Source organism: Misgurnus anguillicaudatus, chromosome 14, assembly GCF_027580225.2.
Source record: "Misgurnus anguillicaudatus chromosome 14, ASM2758022v2, whole genome shotgun sequence".
In the NCBI taxonomy this organism is placed as follows: Eukaryota; Metazoa; Chordata; class Actinopteri; order Cypriniformes; family Cobitidae; genus Misgurnus; species Misgurnus anguillicaudatus.
The window spans coordinates 18,909,466-18,936,823 of record NC_073350.2 but is presented as its reverse complement, the minus strand read 5'-3'; the positions used below and the strand labels follow the sequence as shown (position 1 = coordinate 18,936,823).

The 27,358-nt window shown below is 38.3% G+C and overlaps 1 protein-coding gene across 2 annotated transcripts in view; it reads right to left on the bottom strand.

The window, feature by feature from the left end:
• Window positions 1-27,358, bottom strand: part of cdh4 (cadherin 4, type 1, R-cadherin (retinal)) — a 294,301-nt gene that overhangs the window by 168,980 nt on the left and 97,963 nt on the right. For both annotated transcript variants that reach the window (XM_055183497.2, XM_055183500.2), the window contains one exon: window positions 11,180-11,203. In XM_055183497.2, the coding sequence (XP_055039472.2) occupies window positions 11,180-11,203 (24 nt within the window). The remainder of the gene's footprint in view (window positions 1-11,179; window positions 11,204-27,358) is intronic.

Below are 27,358 nucleotides of genomic sequence, written 5' to 3'. Positions count from 1 at the left end.
ATTTAACTACCATGAAATCACTACAACACTTTGTCTTACATATTGCATTATTTAATTGCTTCAATGATTCTAAAAAAAGCAACTTTCACATTTCCGAAACTTCAAAAGCAAAATGCATTTCTCAGTCCCATGAGAACGTACAAACATAGCACTAAATATGGTGTGACCAAATTTCAAAATTAGCACAGAAAATGGGACACCTTTCTTCTCGAGGGAAGCTGCGAATTGTCTGTTGTATAACTGTGAATGCGTATCTACTGTATGTGTGTCAATTTGGCCTATTAATTGGTTTGAATGACAGCCCAATATTGCAGAGTGCTGTAAAAGCATCATGGCCAAAACCGTCAGCTTGGACAGCTAAACAAACAGGTGTGCACCAACAGCTGTTTATTTATCACTCTCAAAGCTAAAGGGTGACTTTTTCTTCCTTGTCCACCTCACCGTAGGACCTAAGAAGGAAAAGCAACCAGAAATTCATTTGGCTGAACTGACCGATAGCTGTAATGCAATCTGGCATCAGTGGATGTGGATGTTATGCTTGTACCGGAACAGATGTGCGGTTTGAACGCAGCTGCAGCTCTGCACATTTTATTTACAGGTGTGCTGCATTTCAATAATAAAAGACAAGTGCGATCGTCTTTTCATCACGGGAACATTATCCCTGTAAGGAGAATGTAAAAGGTCTTGCTATTGAAAGCTGTATTAGAGTGTATTGTTGAATAGCAGCCTATAAATCTGTGCTCCTAAGTGACAGTTCACTGGCGATAAACCTCCATTGCACCATCTGCCGTGCCTCCTGTGTTTATATATATGAGATTATTTTCTTAAGGAGCTTGCAGTAATGAAAGGACTGATGTTTTTTAATTGGTACTCAGCTGCAGCGCAAACAAACACATGCAGGCTTGTTCGCAGTATACACACGCAAAGACACACGACAATTTACAGGAACCGCAAGTTCTGTGATCCAGAGGTTGACAACAGCTGCTCGCTTATAATGTGTGATTTTTTTTAAAAGGGAGTTATTTAAATCTATCGAGTGTCAAATAACTAAATGAAATTAGTCGTGGCTTCAGATGGCACACCTTTGCACCGGACATATTTCTTTTGCGCCACCAGATGCATAATGTACATAAAAATAGCAAGCGTTGGCTGAAATTGCCATCTGAAATCTAATTGGTTGGCTTTACTTATCTTCTGGAGAAAGACCACCATAGGGTTATTAATCAGTCCTAAGGCCGTGTGTACACTGAAGCATTTAAACGTGGCAAAAACGCTCTTCTGAAAATATTTACTGTAGGCACTTGGCAGCATTTTCTAAGATTTGTTTGCTATGATAAGTTGTTGTACTATGCGTTGGTTGGTTGGTTGGTTGGTGTGGTATTTATCCAACCCCTCCTGCACTGTGATTGGACAGCTGATTAAAAAGTAACATTGATGACCACATAGTTTTACCCAAAGCTAAATATTTTTTAACTCTTGTTGACTGATTTAAAACGAAGAGCATGTATACAACAAATGTATATAAAATGTAGGTGCTCCCATTGCAAAACAATTAAACATAAAAATATGCTGGCCTCAGGGGGAAAAGCTTTGGTGTTGACACGCCTAATAACAGCTATTACCGATGACAGTACAGCTTTGTTTAAACAGCAATCAATATCAAATAAACTTCATATCCATGAGCAAAATTGCACATTTCACCTTGTTTTGTTTTTGTGGAAAGAAAGTCTACTCTAAACACATTTATCTACTATGTTTCTGAAGTGGCCCTGCTCCAAAAACACGCAGGTCAGTTATGAAATATAGTTACTTTTTAAAGCTGCAATCTTTACCTTTTTGCATTAAAAAGAAACAAAAACCAACTCACTGAGCACTAATGCATAAAATATCAGTGTTTTAATGCATCTCCTTACTCTACCTCGATTTACAACAGTAATAAAATATAATAATAATATACACCAGATGCGAGTTCAACAATTTGCCTGAGTAGATTACATACAAAGTCAATGCAAAGATGTGATCAGACGTATCCTCACGTGGGGCGATGCCAATGAAGCGAATTGGGCGACGCGATTGTCGCGAAAACACGCGCTATTCGCCTCAAACGCACCTTCGCGTAAGTTGAAAATATTCAACTGAAGCGAAAAATTTGCATTACACAAAGAAAATCACGTGAGTAATGTAGAGCGAACAACGCAATGCTACGCATTTGGTGTGTACGTAGCATAAGGCTGTCCTAATTCAGAGGCTCATTCAAAAGCCCCCAGATGAGGCCCACAAATGTGGCCTTCCTTTTTAATTTAAAATTTCAGGTCACTGTTTTACTATTATAAATTATATTTTAATAAAGTGAATTAATGTTATTGCTGCAGCCTGCAGTACTCTGCATCTTGTGTTATATTTCTAAAGTTGTTAAATCTGATATATGGGTAGTTTAAAGCAACACTATGTAGTTTCCATGTAAAAATGACTTACAGCTCCCCCATGTGGTTGAAAAGCGCAACAGTGCCTGGTATCAGACACTCTTCTGAAGGCAGGGGGAGGGGCGGGGCTGTGTGCTCTACCCTCCACCGCCACTTTCAGAGTGTGCTTGTAGCAGCTAGGAGGCTGCTCAGGTTGCAGCAACAGTACAATTTGTCCAGTTAAAAGTTCTTCTATCACTGAAATAATTTTAGAGGCATTATTTAAAGATAAAAAACTACATAGTGTTGCTTTAATCTACATTAACTCATCTTACTCTAAAAGAAAAATTATTATATGAAACGTGTCTGCAGTTGTGTCCCACTGACAGGTGCATTGGGCATGAACAGCAGATGACACAACTCCCTCTGTAGGTGTCTCATTTCAGTTCGCTTCGTAGACTTCAGAGGCTGCATTCTTCGAAGGCCTTCGAAGGATCCAGCCTTCAAATTGAGATGCACCTATAGAGGCAAAATTTACGGATAATAGCTTTAAAGTTAAGCATCCTCTAGCAGTCGTGAAGATAATGTCATGTGTCTGATCTAGTGTGATGAAATGAATGATGTTCAGGGGCGTCAGATTGTGTTGTAAAATGGTGGGCACAAAAGATCAGATGAAAAAACATTACAGCAGGACGGCAAAAATATTGAATAACGGGGCATCAAAAATGGGCATACTGTAGGCCAGTCAACAACATGAAAATACTCAGCAAAAAACCCTCAACAATGTCGACTGCACATGTAACAGTCCCTGCAACACCGGCTCAACCGAACCGTGCCAAAGCACCATACCGTAGAAAACAGTCCGCGTTAAGTCAATGATTACAATGATTTTTTCAGAACATGTTTACCAAATGCTTTCAAAAATCAGCCATTTCAAAAAGTGGTGGGGACATGTCCGCAGCGTCCCCAGTGTAAATGACACCTATGATGATGTTTGACAGTCATTACCAATACAAAAGCAGGATTGTTTAACGCAATGCGTCTGCGTGGACTTCTTACATGGTCCCTAACCAATATTTTTTTCCAATTTCATAAGAAATATCACACTAACAACTAACTTAAAAACACAGGGATGCCTGCTTAATTGATTTGGCGGTTAAAAGGTTAAAATAATGGGACAAATCACATCTGTATTGATTTTATATGGTCTGCATAATAACATTATTAAATAGGCAAAGGAATAATGCTTAAGTTTACTGACTACTCACATGTATCAATCCCAATTATCACACAGAATAAAACCCACAATGCACAATAAGATCAAAGTTTTTCTAGCATATCTCTGCTGCTAGTAAGAGCGCCAATTTAGGTAACACTCCCGTGGGTCGCGTTTGAGGGAAGTGACAAACGACTTGAATGCCTTTACGGCTTGAAGAACGTTCATTTTTCTACTGCTTTCTTTGCAACTACATCAGTCATTTTCAAAAGAAGATGTAAGACTAAACAGAAAAGGTACACAAAATTTGTATTCATTTATTCACTATGCACCAACACACATTCACACGCTAAACCTAATTCCTAATTGCCTAGGCAGCACCTGTCACATTATCGCCAATCTACAACCAGCATCTCTATCACACAATGCCAACATGATGGCAAGGGTTTGGACAGTGTTTCCACCAGAGGCAGCCAAATTGGATGTTTCACCTCACTGGGTGACTACTGGAGAGCCACTCCAATGGTGGATCTGTTAGCAGCACAGATATAGCTCTCCTGTTGAGAGGAAGAACGAGAGAGACAAAGAGCGAGAGAGATGTGTAACAGTGTGTAATTTCACCCCGGCATACTTAGTATGTGCAGTATATCTCTAGTTATCTATCTTCATATCTGTCAGCTAGTTTTGGATCACACCCACATTAACCTCAGCTATTAAGTTTCTCTTATTTGCTGCTTAGCGCTGTATTAAAATCTAATACTAAAGACTAATGCATTTCATACCAGGACATTTTTTAACATTACGACAGTCTAGCAGGAGGCCCTACTTGGAGATAGATATGCAGAATAAGAGGCTACGCCAAGTCCCCTGGGTGGCAGCATTTATTACTCTATTGTATTAAAAATACAACCACTTTGAATAAGATATTGATCAAACTGGGCGAGCTGTGTAGCTGCCTGCAGAATTGCAATAGCGGTGTAGAAATCATTCATTGCAATTCACTGCAGCTTACATTTTTTGAGGTAATTACATACCGAGAGCTACACACAAAGACTTGTATTTCTGTTGCATTTTTTTTTACTAAAATACAGATTTCATCATTTTTAACCCCAAGCGTCATCACAAAGAGAAAAACATCTGTGTTTAATTTTTCTGTGTAAACTAAAAGGAGCATTATGCTGTCTGCCACAAAATTTCATGTTCTTGCCGATGTGCTTTGTGATTTGGCTGTTACACAGCTGAAGCTTCTTTTGCTCTTTTTTCCCTGCAGTGCACCTGATGGGTTTGAACAATTTGCTCGGCTGGCAGAAAAAGCATAATCAATCGGGAGATTACAGATAAAAGGCTTTAAAACCAGCCGACCAAGGCACTTTCTGCTATAACAATTACACCTAGGCCTACCTCAGGTAGGGCCAATTAAACTGCAAGAGAGTAAAAGGGGTTAAGTGCAGGAGAGAGAGAGTGATAAAATAAGAGAAGAATGACAGTAAGAATTTGTAGTGGAGGAGAGACTTAGTAAGTCAGTTTACTTGGCAGCCATATTGGTGATATCACCAGTCATGAACAGCTTCTATACAGTACAAGAATGGGAAAAACAGTAATTCAGATTTATCTCCTCATTTTGCATACAACATTATATATTTAACACCTCCAATGTGATATGCTAATCTGACAAAGACTTCATACTTAAAAATAAATTGGAAAACATTCCTCAATTTCAGCATCACAGTCAAAGAGCTTGAAGCTGACCCCAGAAGAAACAAACCACAGATAAACCCCCGAAGAAGAAGAAGAGACGGGTTAATGAGACCAACAAAAAAAAAACCTGTATAGAGATAATATAGGAAATGTGTGAGGGTTTTCTCTGAGGTAGTGAGCTGAGCTTAAGCTGACAGCTGTAAAGCGTTCTGTCATGAAACCGCCGAGTGCAGCCAGTCCCACACAAAGGCCAAGGACACCGAGTTCTCCTTCATTCACTCTTTCATCTTCATTGCCGTATCTCTCTTATACTCGACTCCTTTCATTCTTTTAGTTTAAGCCATCAACCAGTATTCATGGTGAAGTATAGAGGTGGGCAATGAGGAGGGAGAGGGTGAGAGATTCAGCAAAAACACCGATTTAAAGGATTTATACATATTTATACTGTATGTACAGTATGCAAGTATGTGAAATGTATCCAGTTATGTAAGCATCCATTTTGACAGGCTGAAAGGTGATACTTCTTCACACTATGTTTCATCTTTGTTAAAACACCTGGATAAAGGATCTGATCATGGGCTTGGATAAAGGATCTGATCATGGGCTTGATCTTCAAATGGATTTTTGAAAAAGTTACTCATGTTATTAGACTCTTTCACACAAACCCCATTCACACAGACCTTTGGTCCCAGAAAATACCCGTAAAATTGCCAGACAAGCGTCTGTGTGAACACAAACTCGTCCTGTATATCTTCTGGGATCGTTGCCGGAAAGAGGACCTAGTCAGATATACGGAAAACCCTCTGTGTGAACAAGAAGCCGAAACAATGCCGTAATGGGCGTGTCGTAGTGAGGACGCGCGCGCCATCACAACAAAAGTTATGGTTCAGCTCCTTAAAACGAGAGTATAACATGTATATAAACATTCACCACGAGAAATGTTGCAAACTAGATTGAAGCAGTGATAAACAAGACGCATAAACAATGACGCACGTGCCGTAGTGAGGACGCACGTGTCATGGGAATGCCCTTAAAAATTAGGGATTTACAACATTCACGACGAGAAATGTCAGCAAACTGGACTGAAGCAGATATCAGGTAAGTTAGCTCGTCACTTACTGCATTGAAACGGAGATCATTCAGCAGCATAAATGAATATCGCGTCACGTGCTCATTTGAGCTATAATAAACGAAGATGCCCGCGCATCATCCCAACAAGATATATCGTTCAGCTCCTCAAAATGCGGGTTTTAAATGCATATTTAAACAATCACGATGAGAAATGTCTGAAAACTGTATTAAAGCAGAGATCAGGGAACTCGTCAAATATCCATTCTGAACCTGAGATCATTAACCAGCATAGAACCTTTATAGTCTTATCATAAACAAAAATAGTGGTTTCTGGAGAGAGAAATAATAAATAATTTGCAAACTTCAGACGCTGCGTAGAAGAGAGGGCAGGACTTTCAACAGGTCACGTGTCTTTCTGGGACCATCAGATGCAGGCTAATCATGGCAGTGTGAATGAACAAAAAATCTAAGGATTCTGGAAAAATCCAGGATGCATTTTCCGTGTATTTTCCCGAATGTCTGTGTGAAAAGGGCTACAGTGATTTCATTAAATTACCATGAAAGAATGAATTTACCAGTAAATACATAAAAATTTGCTGTTCACACACACAGTGATGTTTTGTCTTTTTAGCAGTAAGATATCATTCACACATCAGTATCAAAATACCGGTAAACTCTGTGAGAAAGGGGAAGTTACCTGTGGCGTGCAGCAAGCTCAGTGTTGTATTTGTAAACAATGGTGGGTTATAACTTTATATCCAAAGCCTGTATTTTGTCGTTTTCACATCTAAGGCAAACACTGACGTTCTCATTGCACGTGACCAAACAACATTGCATTAGGTGACGTCAAACAAAACCTGCGTATTAAACAACAGTATTGTTTGCACATCAGCAATTCTGCAAATAGATGGTAAGCTGTTTTAAACAACTTTGGTGAAGAAATACGGATGTTAAAAAGAAACTCCACTTTAAAAAAAAAAAATATGCTCATTTTCCAGCTCCCCTAGAGTTAAACATTTGATTTTTACCGTTTTGGAATCCATTCAGCTGATCTCCGAGTCTGGCGGTACCACTTTTAGCATAGCTTACCATAATCCATTAAATCTGATAGACCATTAGCATCACACTCAAAAATGACCAAAGAGTTTCAAAATTTGTCCTATTTAAAACTTGACTCTTCTGTAGTTAGGCTACATCGTGTACTAAGACCGACGGAAAATTAAAAGTTGTGATTTTCTAGGCAGATATGGCTAGGAACTATACTCTCATTCTGGCGCAACAATCAAGAACTTTGCCGCCGCACCATGGCCGCAGGAGGCGCAATGATATTACGCAGCGCCTGAAAATAGCAGGCGACTATTTTCTGTCACTGCTTAATATCATGTCACTGCTGAATGGATTCCAAAAAGGTAAAAATCAATTGTTCACTCTAGGGGAGCTGGAAAATGAGCCTATTTTCAAAAAAGTGGAGTGTCCCTTTAACATCAGGTGTGCTCGACTTTTAAGCAGTGTGCGTGTGGAAACATCCATAAACAGTGCAGGGGTAAGTGCATCATCTGTTTCAAAACTGTATGATTGGCCCAAAGCTGTCAGCACGGTCTGACGTCGTCCATTCTAAATGCCGGTAATCTATATTTTTTTGTTCACACAAAGCGTTTACCAGTAAATTACTGGTAATCTTACAACCTCTCTTACTGTTAAATTGGCAGCACAGATTTACCAGAAAGGTTCTGTTCACACATGACCTGTTAACTGCAATTTACCAGTAAATTACCAGTAAAGACTGTATGTGTGAAAGGGACTATTGACATTGTTTGTGACTTTTGAAGAAAATAAAAAAGTCCCTGACTTGGTGAAACAGAGCGTTAGCACATGTATAACTTCAAACTTATAGTAAAAAAAAAAAAAAATATATATATATATATATGTATTGTTTTTTTTCAATTCAGTATTTACAATTAAAAAATACCGGTTTGGTAAGCATAATTGAAAATAATCTTAAAATCATTATATATTATATTATTTTCTAGAGATGCACCAATATACCGACCAATAATTCAGGTCACGGGCAATATATCCCATATATCAAAAGAGAACAGGAAAATACAATGAATTTGAGCTCTGTGTATAGAAAATGTAAAGAAATATCACTAGTTTAATGTCCAATATTAATGGTCATTATATGAAAGAAAAACATTCATAAAATTCTTTTTTTTTTAATTTAGTTAATGCAAGTTAACATAACCACCAAACTATCAGTATCGGCAGATATCAGTCTGAATAATCAGCATCTCTATTATTTTCAACCAGGTGTTCATATAATAACATTACACTATTATTTAAACTAGAGAAAAATCTTTAAATGTAACATTAACACTTAAAAATCATAAATTAGCAAAATAATTAAATAATATCTAACTATTATAACTATTAAAGGATTAGTCCATTTTCTTAAAAGAAAAATCCAGATAATTTACTCACCACCATGTCATGCAAAATGTTGATGTCTTTCTTTGTTCAGTCGAGAAGAAATTATGTTTTTTGAGGAAAACGTTGCAGGATTTTTCTCATTTTAATGGACTTTAATGGACACCAACACTTAACACTTAACTCAACACGTAACAGTTTTTTTCAACAGAGTTTCAAATGACTATAAACAATCCCAAACGAGGCATAAGGGTCTTATCTAGCGAAACGATTGTCATTTTTGAGAATAAAAATAACAAATATACACTTTTAAACCACAATTTCTCGTCTAGGTCCAGTCCTGAAAGCATCAGCGTGACCTCACGCAATACGTCATGTCGTCAAGAGATCACAGAGGACGAACGCGAAACTCCGCCCCAGTGTTTACAAGTGTGTTGAAAGTGGAATGATACTATGTGGAATGATACTAATTAATGTCTTTGTGTCAGTTTATTGTTTACAATGGTCCGCAAATGTGCGTTTTATATATATAACACGTGACCTCCCTACGTCACTACGTATTTACGTTAGGTCGCCCTGGACCGGACCTAGACGAAAAGTTGTGGTTTAAAAGTGCATATTTTTTATTTTTCTTGTCAAAAATGAAAAGCGTTTCGCTAGATAAGACCCTTATTTCTCATTTGGGATTGTTTATAGTCCGTTGAAACTCCGTTAAAAAAAACTGTTACGTGTTAAGTGTTAAGTGTTGGTGTCCATTAAAGTCCATTAAAATTAGAAAAATCCTGCAATGTTTTCCTCAAAAAACATAATTTCTTCTCGACTGAACAAAGAAAGACATCGTCATTTTGGATGACATGGTGGTGAGTAAATTATTTGGATTTTTCTTTTAAGAAAATGGACTATTCCTTTATTAATCAAATATATTAACAAAAAATAATTAAAGCAAGGTGTGTTTCTACACCATACCCGAGGTACAATCATCAGTTTGAGTTGCCTTTGAATAAGAAGTGTGTGTGTGTGTGTGTGTGTGTGTGCGTGACAGAGAGAGAGAGAGAGAGAGAGCACATTCATGTAAAGCAGCAGCAGAAGAGTAATGCGTTCTGTCTTAACACTGATCATCACCATTATTGTCACAATGATCAACATCATTCTACATCACTTCAACCAAAATCACAAATGGGATCTCTTTAACGTCTCTATTGTTTCTCCTAGGCAGCAATGAAAATGGAAACAAATGGAGGCTGTTCAAATCAATTCACTTTAAAACCACGCAAACACACTAGAAAACGTATTAAATCCTAAAATATAAAATCCCTGGTCAGTCATTCACTCAATAAACTGTTTTTCCACATTCTGTTTAAGCTATTCAAAGCACCTGCATTAGCGATATTCTCATCCATTATGGTGCATTTGCAGAAATCTTGAAGGGCAGAACACTATTTGTACCAGCTTACAGTCTGACAAAAGAGCACTAGCAAGAAAGTAAATCTGCTGGCCTGGAAATACAGACCCTGCTGGCCTGCGCATATCCTATTCTCATCCAAAGTGCAGAGTAAACGAAACACCGGACCCAGTGCCACCTCTTGTTTTCACAAAGCACTGTGGGAGAGTGTGCTTTGAGTGCAAACCATATACAGTCTGGAGTGTAGGACATGACTGCCCTTTAAACACAGACTGTGCCGAGCTTTTCTTGCTTCTCTGATCTCTTTCTATCTCTGCAGCCCTGAGTGAAAACAGAAATGGTCAGCGCAGGTGCAAGTTTCCAGTTGCCCTTTGCAGCTGTGCAGGTGGACTGTATACAGCCATACACCACAGTCTATTATATCCCGCATATGCGCACACACACACACGCATGCTTTGTGATGTCTCTAACACTCCATTTCGACAAAAACAGGGGGCAATTTGAGGCTCTGTCACAGTGTAAATTCAATAGGAAAAACACACACTTTAAAGATGGCCACCCACTGAGCCAAACATAAATGAAAAAGGCTCTGTCTATACGGCGCTTCCCAGGGTGAGAGCCTCATCTTTGACAAACAGCCTGACTGTTCGCGTGCAAGCCGCACAATAGGACCGTAACGGGTGATTGACCGCGGAGAGACGAGAATGATTGAATGAACACGCTGGGAAAATGTGCCCGCTTTGAAACTCTGAGGAGCAAAGGTGAGTCTTCGGTAATCGCTAACAAAGATTGGGTTCTACGTGTCAGGCAACGCACCTGAAAATACATAAAGTTGCCACGGCTGTTCGGACTGAGTCACGCTTGTTGGGCGACCAGCAATGCAAAACAATAACCAAATTTGAAATCTGGCCCGTTCAGACTCATGCAGAGATGTATCCGGGAACATATTTCACAAGTACTCACCATGGCCAGAAGACAGCAGGGTATCTGTAAGTGAGAAGAAACAGAGAGAAACTGTTAGAAGCAAAACATTACAAGTACATAGACTCAACAAGTATTTAATGAAGAAGATAAGATAATGAAAAGATGACATGTAATGAAAAGGTTTAGAGGAATGACATCACAAGAGCAATGCAGTTAAGTAAAAGCGTGTCATTGGATTAGTACTGCAGACTGCAAGTATACAAGTGGTAAAAGGGTATCTTTCTAAGCAGAATGCAAAAATGTGAAATAAAATTTTCTATGAGCCGACTAAACTGCAGCTTCTCTGGGTGACATATAGGATAACACCACCGTTTTTCAATTTTTTACTATGTTCTTACCTAAACTTGGATGAATAGATAACTATCTTTTTTATTGCATGCACTTTTATGCTGAGTTTACAGTAATTTCAATGTTAAGTCAATGTGAAGGTGCATTGACGCGCGTCTGGAGGTCTTGCGGGGCGAATGAGGCGTTTAGCGCTGCACGGTAGGCGTGTTTCCGCCTCATTCGCGTGTCTAGTTTGTGCGAATGGCGCAAATTGAGCGTCTGCCGCGGTACACGCGATTGGTGCTTTTTGTGCATTTTGCGTTTGACGCGAATTTGTGCTGACGCCCGAGTTGAAAAATTTGAACTTTGGCGGATTTTCATGCAGTGTTAACCAATCAGTAGCCTGCTTGCTGCTTTGGCGACAGCCCCGCCCGGAGTCACTCATTCAACATAAAGGAATGCTTGATATTGTCCGGGGCAGTCACCCGGAGCTATACGACACAAGTTCTTATTTCTATAGAGACAGGAATAAAAAGGACCTCGCTTGGAAGAGTGTCAGTGAGGACATTTGACAACCTGGTAAGTTGTAACACATTTCACTTGTGAGTCACGTTTATCGACCCGCACCGTTTATTTTCCCCCTATAGTAAGGTGACCAAATACAAACCGGTAACTCTTGATAAATGCACAATCAACATCAGCCATCTTGCAAACAGACAACTGCATAGTACCTGCCCCTCCCACAAGAAGCGGATTTTGCCTCTGACACGCATCAAATGCTTGCTTTTTCCCCGGGTCTACTTCGCTCTAGACGAGCGAATCCATTCAAACTATTCAAGCGGCAAACTAGGCACGTTAGACGCGATTTTGACGCCTCAAACGCGGTTGGTGTAAAGGCAGCATTAAACTTTGTAAAGCGCCTCGTGAATGTGTTAGCATTTAGCCTAGCCCCATTCATTCCTAGCTCCAAACAGGGATGAATTTATAAGCCACCAAACACTTCTGTGTTTTCACCATTTAAAGACTTATTTAAGACTTTTCACTATTTACTCATGTTACATGAGTAGTTACACGATTAAGTATGGTGGCACAAAATAAAACTTTTGTTTGGAGCCATAGGAATGAATGGGGCTAGGCCAAATGCCAACACATCCACAACGCGCCGCACAAAGATCAAAAGTGCACGCATTGAAAAAATAGATATGTATTAATTTATCTAAGTTGAGGTAAGAACACAGTAAAATATTGGTGTTTTCCTTTAAGTTCATGCATTTATTCAACCTCCAAGTATGCTGTGCTTCAAAACTTGTGTCAAAGCACAAACTTCCGCAACGCAACATGGAAAAATCAGCCCGCGGGGTGCACGCATACATGCACCAAACATGCTAGGTCTTTCAAACAATGCCGTGGTTGTTTCTTTATTCTAGATGAACAACAATTTCTCATTTATTCAAAATCTCGCCCCCCCACTGCTGCAATTTCAGGCAGTTCCTCTCTCATCCCTAAGGCTCACGCAGACACATTGGCACGCAATCTGGGCATTTTGGCATGGATGCAGACTCTAGCACCACGTCTGAACTCACGCCCCATGCCTAAACCTTGTAGCGCTCACCAGGAGATGACTAACAATCACTGTTCCGATTTCAAACTCCCAGCACGTACGCGTCAGACTAAGCCAAGTGTAAAACATCAAGGATCTTTCCTTTGCCCTGAAAGAAATCTGAAAATATAAATCTAGAAAATAAATTCTCTTTCACTGATGATTCATTTAAGACGCAGACATGCATTCAGGTTCAATTAAGTAGCATCTGCCTGAAGAAAATAATTGTGTGAAACATTACCAGCACTCAAAGGACCTGCATAGTCTTATATTCTGACATACGCAGTCACAGTTTAAATCACTCTCACTGTGTAACTATACCTGCGTTCTCAGAATGAAAGGTCACTGCAATTTAGTTCTCTCTCCCAAAATACAGATTACTCACTTGTTCAGAGGTGTTTTCAGTCAATGCATGTGGCTTAAAACACCTAAGTGTTAGATGCTTCCTATGAACCATGCAAAAAAGTTTCTCTGTTTTACATACTTTATTGTGCCTTTTTACTTTTCTAACACCCATGTGGTTTAGCTTTTTAAACCAATTATATTAAATTAAGTTACATTTAAAACAATTCTACACCACACACACAAAAAAACACTGTGCAGATGCTCATGCATTACATCACCACTTGAGCGAAGTCCCATCTCACCACTTCCCAATATTAGTGGTAAACCACACAAGTCTCCAAAGATTTACATTGTTAGAACATTACAGATATGTATTGTAATAGACACAAATACCTAAGATATAATTAAGATGCAGATTACAAACAACTGCATGCCCCGTGTGAACAAATAAATCGCATTTCTACTGACGCACCCATCACAATTCTGTTGGGTCTTGTTAAACCAAGGAAAGTGAGTGAGAACAAAAAAGAACAGGATGCAGAGAAACGTATCTACCAATGAAACACTCCCACAACAAAACATGAATAATTCATGGCGTAAACGGCAACAAACAATACTCCGTTCCACATGGAATTGTGTATTAATTGGAGTGAGAGCAGTAAGAAGTAGAAATTTCCATGTCCCTCCGTGTCTCCCTCTTTACAGGAGAAAAAGCCGGAAAGTTGGATTCATACAAATTAATTAGTTGTCTGATTATGAAAAACAACAATGGACTTATTGTTTTCTGCCAGTTGTTTGTTTTGATTAATTATTACTAATGGATTGTGTACGGAATTACAATGAAGGAAAGCGTTCTTGATTGCTTAAACAAGCAGAAGTGCACTGCTGAGGGTTTAAACTGTCAGAGGCAGTGACAGTTTCTACAGTACACAGTGGGGAAAAAAAACATCAATCTTGTTTGTTGTTTAAGCATCGCATTATGTTAGCTTCACTAGGATTCTTATTCTGTAATTTTCAAAAATAAAACTATTGTATTTTGCCATTTTATTGACAAAAGAATAACAGAAAATGGTGCAATGAGACTGAACAGAACATCAGCTGGATCTGAACCACAAGCACCACAGCTCAATGTGACTACAGTTACAAGATGTGTCACCGGTATTAATATGAATGGGGGAGATCGCAATGGTCAGAATGGCCACTCTAGTCCCGCCTCCCAGTAAAAAAGAACCAATCGTCAATCGATAAAGAATGGAATCTTCTGGGAGAGGGACTTTGCACATATGCACAATCGACAAGTCTTGTTTGTTGCAAATATGGCGGTGCAGTGACACGACCTCCTAAAAGGACTTTGCTATTAGTCCACAGCCTAAATAGGCTTTTGATCCAGACAAGATGAACCTTAAAGGAATAGTCTACTCATTTTTAATATTAAAATATGTTATTACCTTAACTAAGAATTGTTGATACATCCCTCTATCATCTGTGTGCGTGCACGTAAGCGCTGGAGCGCGCTGCGACGCTTCGATAGCATTTAGCTTAGCCCCATTCATTCAAAGGTACCAATCAGAGATAAAGTTAGAAGTGACCAAACACATCAACGTTTTTCCTATTTAAGACGAGTAGTTATACGAGCAAGTTTGGTGGTACAAAATAAAACGTAGCACTTTTCTAAGCGGATTTAAAAGAGGAACTATATTTTATGGCATAATAGCACTTTTGGGAGTACTTCGACTCGGCGCAGTAACACCCTCCCTCTCCCATTATGAGAGGGAGAAGGGGAGCGGACTTTTCAGGCGAGTCGAAGTTCTCCCAAAAGTGCTATTACGCCATAACATATAGTTCCTCTTTTAAAGTATAGTCTTACAGTACTGTAATTTTCTTACATCTGTAAACATGCTGGTAAATCTCATTGAGCTGTCTGTAGTTGCAACGGCAACTCTGGTTGTTGTGGTCGTGCTTGTACAAGTGTGCCCACCGAGAACGAGCATGAGACTGCCTGCAGTTTCTATAACGGCCACTGGTGTCAGTAAAGGTTAGAAATTTCAGAACCTACGCAATGCGCCTTTAAAGATATGCAAAAAGTACATACCCCAAAGTAAAAGATGACGCGAGTTGTTATCTCCAACAAAAATCTCTTTACTTTTACTACAACAAACACACGGATTGTAGGCAACAGTTTACTTCCTGGAATTAATGATGTATACAAGACCGACATTATCATAACTCCTCCCGCTTCGGACTCACAGCCTGTAAGTTAACTCCTGTTTGCATTGCATTGTAAGCGAATCTTTCAAACATGTAAGGAGCGTCACATTTCCTGTTGACGTCATAGGTATTCAGGCCAATCACAACATACCGATAAGCTGGCCAATCAGGGACAAAGCACTTTTCAAATCTATGTTATTTAGGAAGAGAGGGATATCTAGAGCTACAAAAATGTACGATATTTGGAAAATAATGTGTTTTTAACCATAAACCATGCGAACACATTGTATTATACCAAATACACAAAATAACGTTATTTTTAGCAATAAAATAGGTGCACTTTAATGCATGAAGTGTGTTCTCTTAAGTCAAATGTTTTTATATACTGCAAAATGCTGCTTACTTGTCTGAATAGTTATAATAATGTGAATGTACTTATAATAATGTCTGTGTTGCTATGGCAATAACAATAAATTATCTTTAAAAGTGTTGCTGAGTCATCCATGACAGGAAAACTGCCAGTAGAAAAAATTTCCAAAAATAATCCACGTTGTTGAGAACGCAACATATTTGCATTGAGTTATGAATGAAAGTCTGACAAATATTTCAACACAATGACTCACAAATACTATTTAACGACACAACTAGACAAATTTGGCAACATGTGACCAACACATTGGCCCACAGTGTTTCTGCCAAATGATTTAACTAATCAAAAATCACTTGAAAGTGTTTTGGCCAACGCTGATAGTATCTTCCCGTTTTGTGACCACCACATGTGGGATTAATCCTAAACATTTAACCTCAGTCTAGATGTAGGGATAGATGTTCAAACCAACATCCAAACTAAGGTCCAATATACTGTAACCAAAGAACAACACTGTCATCAATCTAATAAGCTCATCCAATACTTTCGGAGGCTTCAGAGATGTTCTCATATCTCTAAGCTTTTACATTTGCGATTTCTAGGCCATGTGCCACACCATAAAAAAAGTAATATCCTATAAGTGTGACATGGTTAAATCTGGCCGCGTGTAACCGTAAAGCAGATCAGGAGGATTTCACGCATTTAGAGAGGTAATAGGAAACAGAGTCTCCATAAACACACACACGGCGGAGGTAACAGAACAACAGAGGGACGCACAAACAGATTGTGAGGGTAATTCAATTTCCTCCTCCAGCACCGAGGCTCAAATGGTCTCCATCAGTGGTTCAATCAGCGGCTGCTGCCGTAATTTCCCAAGCTGGACTCTCACCTCGTCTCGCACATTGAAGCGATGTACCCGAGCGAAATACTAAAGCACAGGACTGCCACTTTAGACACTACAGCTGTAGCAATGGTAAGCATGCAGGCTATTACATACAGTCTGGTTTTGCCAATTTGCAATAACCACCCACTTAGACAGGACTGATTAATAATCAAGTTAGATAGTTCACACAAAAATAAGTTACCCTTAATTGTAACAAATCTGTATACATTTATTTGCTTTGCTGAACACAAAAGAAGATATTTGTAATGAAGCAGGAAGCACCACTGACTTCCATTGTAGGAAAAATACCATGGAACTGAATGGTGCTCCAAAACAGTTTGGTTACAAACATTGCTCAACTTGAGGATGAGTAAATAATGACAGAATATACATTTTTGGTGAACTATCCCTTTAAATATTTTTAAAATGTACATAATATCAAAACATAAGAGGATGCGGACAACTTACAGTACAAATGTACATATGTGACCCGTGCTGGCAAAATGAGTCGAAACGCACACAGTATAATTTTGAGCTACAGCCAAAAGAAAGTATAAATGTCGATTTTGGTCGATCCCAATGCTCTAAATAGTCATTAAACATCTAAAATGCAGTTTTCTGAGAGGTGTAGTGTCCTAAATGCTTAATCTATACAAAGATGCCATACACATGCACGTGACATTTTGGTTTCGGTTATAAAACATGCAGGAATTAGAAAATAGAGTTCAGGACTTGCTTGATGTAAGAATAGTTATTAAAAGAGATGAAGTTCAAGACCTGATTTATATTAAAGAGTTATTAAGAGCAACAAGACATGAAAATGATCTTCCACGCACTGACTGACACATCTAAAGCATGCACAAAGATATATACACATGCAGTGGCGTAGCGTCTGGGCATGCAGGGTATGCACGTGCAAATGGGCCCGGGCCAATAGGGGGCCCGGCCCTGGGCCCGCCCCAGCTTTTAATTAACTTCTTTTTTCAATTTAATTTTTATTTGTGGCGGCAATAAATATATTTTTGTATGTATATCATGTGTAGTGATTTCTTATTTCTCCATAATGTATAATTTCTCCATCATTTCTTGTTTGCGTTTATTTATTTTTTTTGCACTTCGCGGCTACTACGCCATAATTTTTTTACACAAACTTCCACAAAAAAAAAAAGAAAACACAATGTGAGAGGTTACTATAGTGGCTATCTACATGAACATTAAGGATGGACAAATATAAACATAAAAGTGAGGCCTTAAAGAGAAAAGAGAAGGTGGAGAAGTTAGTCACGAGTCAAAAACTACCCAAAACATTTTGTTTTTCTTTATTTAAATCTACCCTTTAAAGTAAAAAAGTAAAGTAAAAATATTTGACTACCTTATTTAAAGTGTATGTTGTTAACAGACCTGCGCGCCACAGTTAACAGTGCCAACGGGCAAGGTTGGGGGGGGGCTTTGGCTTAAGGGGGCCTGTACATTTTTTTTTTTTTTTGCATATGGGCCAGGGACTGACTTGCTCCGCCACTGCACACATGCACAGAATTACATCTATTAAAAATACCTATTTTGACAAGATATAATCTGTTATGTCTTAAGTAAATGTTTGGTTAATTGTTGGGAAAAAAATAAATTTTAATCAAACAATAAAAAAAAGAAAAAGGTTGAAGATATTGTTATTTTTTTACTTTGTGAGTGCCAAATCTTTTAGTTACCAGTGATTTTAATGTATGGGTGATTTTGTTTTTGAACCTTCAAAAATCTTTAACTCGATTTTTTCTCAAAATTGACTTTGCCGACTCTATCAACTTCAAACTGGTGTAACTCTGTCATTTTTTTTGTCCAATTCCAAACAAACCATGCATCATTTTAAAGTCTTTTTAATAGAGAATGTCAAAATATCAATTAACTCATTTTTGAAAATTTTCTCATTCTGACTCATTTTGCCAGCATGGGTCACACATTGTACTGGTGTACAGAAAACGCTCTGTCGCATGCACTTTATAACTGAAGTAGTAGTTTTGCATAAGCGGTGGAGCTAATGTATTCCATTTATAACAAGATTGAATTGCCACATTACAGTGCAAAATCACAGCATTACGTGTAGGAACAATGGCATCAAAAGGACTGCAAATTTATGAAATTACAGAGGTGAGGTGTCGTTCCCACAAATATAACTGAAGATGAGAACTTATAACAATGCCACATGTACAGTGGCACAGGGGCAAAAGTCTCAGAAAGTACAAAAGGTTTTTTTCTATTATATAAAACTACTGCAAGAAAGTGCAACTTTATGGCTTTAAAACTTTCTTAGTTCTTAGCTATTTTGTATATCTAAATACTATACAGTTTATTACACTCTGCCGTAGTCTATCATAATAGCACACACTTCCCCTAACTATGATGTACTGCATCACATACTGTAATAACTTGTTTTAACAGGTAAGCCGCATAGGGACTATACTTTAAAAATCATTATGGTCAAATGTGGTACACCCTTATCCTCAGCACAAAGGACTAACTAGACACCATAGCTGCTGATCCAGACTTTTGGTTTCAATAACTTCTGCAAATTAAGAAAACGTAGATGTTTGACCATATGGCTCCTCGGCTTTTGGAGGAAAGTAAGCACAAATTCTTGCAAAGCTAAGATGGCCATACAGTTCGCCTGCTTTGTCAGGAGCAAATTAATGCAATGCTGGTAAGATATTATTTATTTTTGTTAAGAAACTGCTGATGAACGGTACTTATGATTAAATCAACTAAACCTTATGTTATTAAGTTTGAAGGCTATACATAATTCCCTATCCATTATCAAGCCTTAACATATGTGATACTGTACAGTACAATGTGTTTTTTGTATCGGTGTGGATGGGTGACCAGTATCTCTCCTGGGACAAATTATTTGTATTTTTTGAAGTCCACACTGCATATCGATGCATTCAGGCATCGCCGTCTGAAACATTTAGCCTTGTTTTAATATGCGCACACATGTTTGAGTAAGTATTTGTTTTAACAACAGTGTTCTACATGCGTATCGTTGACTAATTAGAAATAAAGGGTAGTCAACCAGAATTTGTAAGCCAATGTAGCGCAGTGTTTATGCAGCACACACACACATACATACACACAAAATAAAGTCAGGCAATCTTAAAACTTTCCTTTAGGTGCCAAACTTAGTACAGTTTTTAAAATGTATGTGTGTATACAAGATAAAAAAATGCTTAAACGTACTAAAATGTGCATTATCCAAATCAAGCTTTTTATTAGATAGGGGAGGTAAAAAGTGCATTCACACACAAGTACAGTACTACTGTTGACTACCAACAGAGAGAGAACTCAGAAGGCTAGTGGGAGGGCAACAGCTTTGTCAGCAGATTTTGTTATACATAATCATTGAATTGTTTTCGCACTCATTGCCTGCTGTTCTGACAAAACATTATAAATTGAATGAGTGTCACATCAGCACTTCTTCAGTTAAATTTGTAACTGTGACACTGTCAGCCTGTGTGGGAGGTATGGAGTTTAATGTACAGGCTGGTAAAATGCCTAGGTTCAAACCTGAAACTAGGGGATGTCTGACTGATCACCAGTGGGCTCTTGAGTAAATCTGTAGGGCCTGTCTCTGTAATAAGTCACTTTAGATTAAGTGTACTTAAAGGGGTGGTTTCCCAGACAGGGTTTAGCTTAAAGGATTAGTCCGTTTTCTTAAAAAAAATCTAGAAAATTTACTCACCACCATGTCATCCAAAATGTTGATGTCTTTCTTTGTTCAGTCGAGAAGAAATTATGTTTGTTGAGGAAAACTTTAGAATTTTTCTAATTTTAATGGACTTTAATGAAACCCAACACTTAACAGTTTAATGCAGTTTAAAATTGCAGTTTCAAAGGACTCTAAACGATCTCAAATGAGGCATAAGGGTCTTATCTAGCGAAATGATAAATAAAGAATATGCACTTTTTAAGCACAGCTTCTCGTCTGTCTCCGGTCCTGTGCTGCGCCAGCACGACCTCACGTAATACGTCATCACATCAAGAGGTCACGAATGACGTATCGAAACTACGCCCCAGTGTTTACAAGTGTGGAGAAAGAGGACCGTCCCGACATTGTTGAAGGTCGAATGATACTAATTAATGTCTTTGTGTCAGTTATTGTTTAAAATGATCTGCAAATGTGTGTTTCATATATGTAACACGTGACCTTTCCACAGAATTACACAATTGCATAAGGTCGCGCTGGCGCAACATTTTTAATTCAAAATATAATCATAACTCAACCAAAATTTAACCAAAATAGCTTCTATTTTAAATCATTTTGTTTAAATCTTTTTTTTAGTTGCTTACATCTGCTACAAAATCAGTCCCGGCAGTCAAACCTATATAAAATGAATAATCACTATTATAAGCTTTATTGTTTTTGTATTGTCTTTAAATTTTAAAGGGGACATATCATGAAAATCTGATTTTTTCATGTTTAAGTGTATAATTGGGTCCTCGGTGCTTCTACCAACTGAGAAAATGTGAAAAAGATCAACCCAGTAACTTAGTTTTGGTAAACCATTCTCTGCAAGCATGTGAAAATCAGGTAATTGAAATTTCCCCCCCCCCTTTTGATGTCAGAAGGGGATAATACCACCGCTTAATCGGCACTATCCAACCACGCACTGCTATTTAGTGCAGAGATCAGCTCATTTGCATAAGAACACCCAAAAACGGCACATTTTTGCTCACACCTACAAAGTGGCAATTTTAACATGCTATAATAAACGATCTATATGGTATTTTGAGCTAGAACTTCACATACGTACTCTGGGGACACAAAAGATTTATTTAACATCTTAAAAAAAATCTTGTGAAATGTCCCCTTTAACCAATAGTTATGGGGTATGTCAAGTCTTCGAAATAAGATTTGACAACATGATGAAATAAATTAACATCATAGCTATCTTATACATCAACTTCTTAAATACAGCCACCCTTTGCCGACAGTACATTACAGCTTTACACATTTGGCATTATCTCAACCAACTGCATTCTGGGATGCGTTCAAATGCGTGGAATCCTTGGCTGCTTTTCCATCACACTAACCGTTCCAACTCATCCATTTAAAATAAATAAATAAGCAGGTGTTAGCTATGGAAAGAAATACATATGGACAATTTACATTTCTCCACAAAATTCAAGCATATAGGCACAACCATTTACATCAACAGGTCTGCATGATCACGAAAAACAAGTTTAGTCAAGCGTGCCAAATGTTTGAATGACAACGGACATAATAAATGCATGTACGGCATCAATACATTGACGATATGTATCGTCAAGCATAAAAACATCCTAAGTGATATGCTATGTTTCTGTTTGGGTGGTGTGATATGTCCAGCTATAATAGTTCCTACACCCATGATCATCATTATCATCATTGTCCTTATCACCATAATGACTTTTTCTTCAAAGAGAAACAATGACACAATCCTCTGTGGTGGGTATGTTTTGGGCACACAGTCACTAAATGACTGCATATACATACATACATTATTTCTGCCTCTCTCTATCTCTCTCTCTGCCCTTCTTCTTCTATTCCTTCATCATGTAGACGGAGCCTGTGGGCACAGTGTGGGAGATAGCACAGTAAGCTCTCCTCTCCTCTCTCTAATCTCATTTCCCACTGCCTGGATTAAACAAATGTCTGTCATTACCGCTCACTGGTGAAGGGGAGGGTTTGAGCCCACAGGAGCACCAGAGAGAGAGAGAGTAGACAGACAGAAAACAGAGAGAAATGAAAAATAAAATATCTTGGAGAAAAAAAAACTAGCAGGTACTAAAGAGACCATCGAATGACGAACCGAGGGAGGCGGAGAAAAATTGAGATGAAATAAGAGGAAGAGAAGGAGCGATTAATGGGTAGACAAAGAGAAAAAATGCTCTAACTGCCCACGGATGGTCGGAGACATGACAGGCCAAACTGCATCGAGACACGAGAGAGAAGAAAGTGGAAACAGCAAGAGAAAGAGAAATAACAGACTCCATCGGTCGCTACGATAAAGTGTCACAGTGTGGTCACAATGCATCTGAAGAAACAGTGGCAAGCCTTCCACCATCATCAACCAATCGGTTACTTTTTTATCAAAACTACAGGGAGTCTTTTCTCAATACCACATAAAGAGCCGTTATATACTCTAACCATCAAGGTGCGCCAGCGGCCCAAAGGGGGTCTATTTCATTGCTCCTATAGTCAGCCTACTGGGGTTCATTTTGAACGGGCAGAAAGAGGAACATTATCGTCTTCCATTCACCCACGGCCTGTTTACAGCCTGCTGGCAGAGAGACATTGTCAATCCCAATAGAGTTTATATTCCATATTTCAAAACAGACATTTAGATCCACAAGGGCCTATTGAGGTTGAAATGGTGTGAATCCATTTCACTGCGGGGAGAGGTGGAGGCCATAATGTGGCTATGTTCATCCTTTCCACCTCCGTCTGGTTTATTACACCGCACCTGACTGGCTGGAGGTCTCGGTTGATGGACCTTTAAGTATTTTAGGTCTGCGAGAGCCAAAATAACTTCCCTCTGAGGAAACACCCGCTCCAGGTCACGAAGAGGTAGTCTGACCATACACGAATCACAAGTGGTTTTATTTCCCCCGGCATTACAAACATAATGATCTGTGGAACCGGAATGAGAAATGAAAGAGGGACATTTGTCTGCCCCTCTTCGACTGAAAGATTCACCATGTTTTTGAACACTCGGGAGGTTTGGTTAAGCCAGGTACTGATACACACATTCTGAAAGAAAAGTTTAGTGATGTTAATAAATCAAATCAGTTATGCTTCACTGAATACATAGTAAACATTACATTAGAAAACAATGAGTAAACAAAAGCTGAAATGCAAGAAAGAGTTGTACTGTACAGTTTGGTATTGTTTATGATCACAATGTTATCTAGGCAACAATGTTCACTTCCGTTATGCATTAGCTATGTCTCAGTACATGCACCCTCTAAAATGTACATATTTTCCAAAGTCAAAAACGGTACATACTTTTAGGACATAGTATAAGTGGGTGAATTGGTATGGAGCACATCTGTAGTACCGAACATATTCAAGTAAGAGAGTATAGAGAGTATAAAGGAAGAGTGAAATAAGGCTAACATCATTGTGAATGACAAGAGGCACCCACTACCTAATACTTTTGAACTGCTACCATCAGGTCAACGATATTGTGATATATATATATATATACAGTATATATGAAGAGTTTGGTTCCAAAACGCAATAAACGCCATTTTTGAAAAAAATGAGTTACTGCCAAAATCAGTATTATATCAGGTCAGTAGTTAAAAGTAGATAATTAATTTTACGCAAAATCCAATATCCGCCGTGTTATTCTGTCATCTTTTCTCCCTTTTTTCCCAAAATGCGATAAACGCCACTCCCCCTTTTTTACAGAACGCAATAAATCCATTTCTGATATTACAGCCCACCAGTCACGCAATGTAAACAAACAATGATCAACAAACAAAACAAAATAATACTTTAATAGCATTGATAAACCTGTGATGGTTTTCTGTGATAGGAAAGAAACGTAAGCCATCAGCATCTAATAATTTCCCTGAGAGGCACTCGGGAGACGGGTGCTTGTTCTCCCGACAGCATCAAGCTTCTCATGCTAACACATTGACCCCAGAGGATCTTATGAAAAACTTTCCATAATTTTACTCAAAGTCAACGAAAATCGAGCAGGACCAAAAACATTTTACAGCGACGACGCCAAGTAACCGCAATGACAGTGATCTTAATATGACAAAGTAAGTGTTTTGGCCATTAATGTTTATATTTTTAATTAGTGTGTACAACTAGTCAACTAAATGAATATAACATCAAAGATGAATGCACATTTATATATTGATTCAATAGATTTATAGCATTTTGAATAAAAACTTATCATGGATTTATTGCATTTTGTGGAAAAAATAATCCATTTTTATAATAAATCTTTGAAAATTAAGTTATGGATTTGAATTTTTTATGTTTTTATAACCTAAAGATGCTATGTGAAAGTTTGTAACAGAAAATTGTTGTTTTCATCTTGTCACTTTCTTGGTATAGAAAACACGTTTTTACCAAAATTTGTCAAAATGGATTTATTGCGTTTTGGAACCAAACTCTTCATATATATATATATATATATATATATATATATATATATATATATATATATATATATATATATATATATATATATATATATATATATATATATATAGATGCTGCATTCAGCAGTTCGGGGCACGTAGCTGATGGTTTCACAATGCATACGTGAGTTTGCAGCACAAATTTTTTTTTTTGAAGCTGATGTTAAAAGGTTACAGCATTCACGTGCACGTGTGAGCATTCACTTTGTATAAGTTGAGCTAACGCAGCAGTGCTCCGATCGTTTCAGCGCCGAGTCTATGTGGTATACATCTCGGACTGCCGGATCCACACATTTAACTGTGTTAACATGGTTTGTTGCATGTTTGTGATGTAGGAAATCAAGGCAATTTCAAACCGTGGTCTTTGGAAAACTGCAATTTTATGTAAAAAATACTTGGCAATGGTGTTGAACGATGAATTTGATCATGGTTCGTCTTAAAGCATATTAAAAAAACAACACATAGACATATAAACAACAACAAAAACCTGATTTTCACCACAGGCCGACTTGACAAAACTTTCGGCATGATGAAAACAGCAAGTTCGCAATTCACTGACTTTTGGCCTGATTCATTCTTTTCTTCTGATGCTCTTCTCGCTACCCTCTTTCTGTTAGCGCCTTTTCCTAAATGGTGAGATATCCATTACCCTGCTTGTGTCTGTCCCAACGGGCTCTACACTGATTTTAATGAACAGAATGGAGTGGATGAATAGAACGAGAGGAAAAGAAAAAGCTGCAGGCTGTAGAAAGATTGTTACAGCTTTAAGCTCCATGTCAATACCTCCCTTCTGAGGTCTTGAGGATCTTGCTTGCTCTCTTTCTCGCTGGTCATGATGAAAGCAAAACAGAAGCGCCGAAAACGAAGAGTAATTTGGAGAACAGAAGATGGAAAACAAAAGCCGGGAGTAGCCCAAGGGCGCAGCTTTGGCCTTTGAGCAGGGTAAAAGTTCAGATTTATAACACAGCTTTTTCAGATCTAAACCAAGTGCTAGTTTTCTTTTCTTAAACAAGCTGTTATCTATTGTGCCGAAGTGCAAAAATTCATCACTGTAAGTGCAGTTGCAAATTGTTAGCAAAGATAAAATAGCAAAAAGGAGACTTGCATGAAAATCATAAATATTTAGGATTAATAACCTTGATGATTTTTTACAAGATCTATTAAAGAGTCAAGTAATCTTTAACAAGACAAAGTATATTCGCATGGGTATTTATGGTTCAGCTCTGGTAACAAGTAAGTTATCGGTTCAATCTTGTAGAGAGTTTTCACTATTGTGCTTTACTGTAATCCTAGATTGCAGGCACTTCCAGAAAGTTACAACTTTATACAGTTCATAGTTCAATTCAATACATACGTGAAAAGTAAATAAATATTCTCAATATCATACATCATATTTTGTGCACTCGACAATCTTTCATGGAGCAAAATGTTCTATGGCATTTGGCCCATCATTAACATTTTCCAAACAGCTATAACCTTTGCAGTAAAGATTATAGCGGTGAATATAAATGGTACACTTCTTACAGTCTGCTCAAAGTCAATATGTGCTGATCTGGGAGAAATGTAAAGAAAGGCTCGCTCCGAGAATGGCCACGGCGCTCTTTGTCTGCAAGTTCAGCCTGAACTTTCTCACATGTCTCTAACCCAAGATGTAACCATTGTGTCTTTCTTTAAACCGCACAAGCCTTTGACCAAGGCCAACTTTTCTAATCCTTTGCACTCTGCCCACAGCCAGCAAATGAAGCAGATAAAAATAGGAATAGCCGGCACTGAATTTAAGAGCCGACTTTTACTAAACTTACTAAACCAACTTGTATAAGGTCTGGTTTATTGAATAAATCACTGAAGCAGTGTAGAGTTCAAGGCTTTATTCTACAGTAAATGGTCATAAAGCGAGACTATTCACACAGTGACCCATCGGCTGACTCAGCCTCTTTGTGCAGTTTCCATATTCAATTAAAAAGCAACACAGATCAGATCTAAGATGATCTTTCCTGACAAATGTGCCCACCATACCCTGTCTCAACCCGCATGGCCCTAGAGCAGTGTTTCTCAACCGGGGCCCACTGGGGGTCCTTAACAAACTTCCAATGGGGCCACTTACAAGGGCTCTATCTGTCTGTATATCTATCGAGATATATAGCGTCAGAAACCACCTACTTCTATACTATAAAGTAGGCGAAAAGTAGAAGGCAAGGTGAGTATGTCCGAATTCATAGTATTCAAAAGTAACTAACGTGTAATTATGACGACATTTGTCACGTGACATGGCCGATGTAGTATGTCCATATTGCTTTCTCT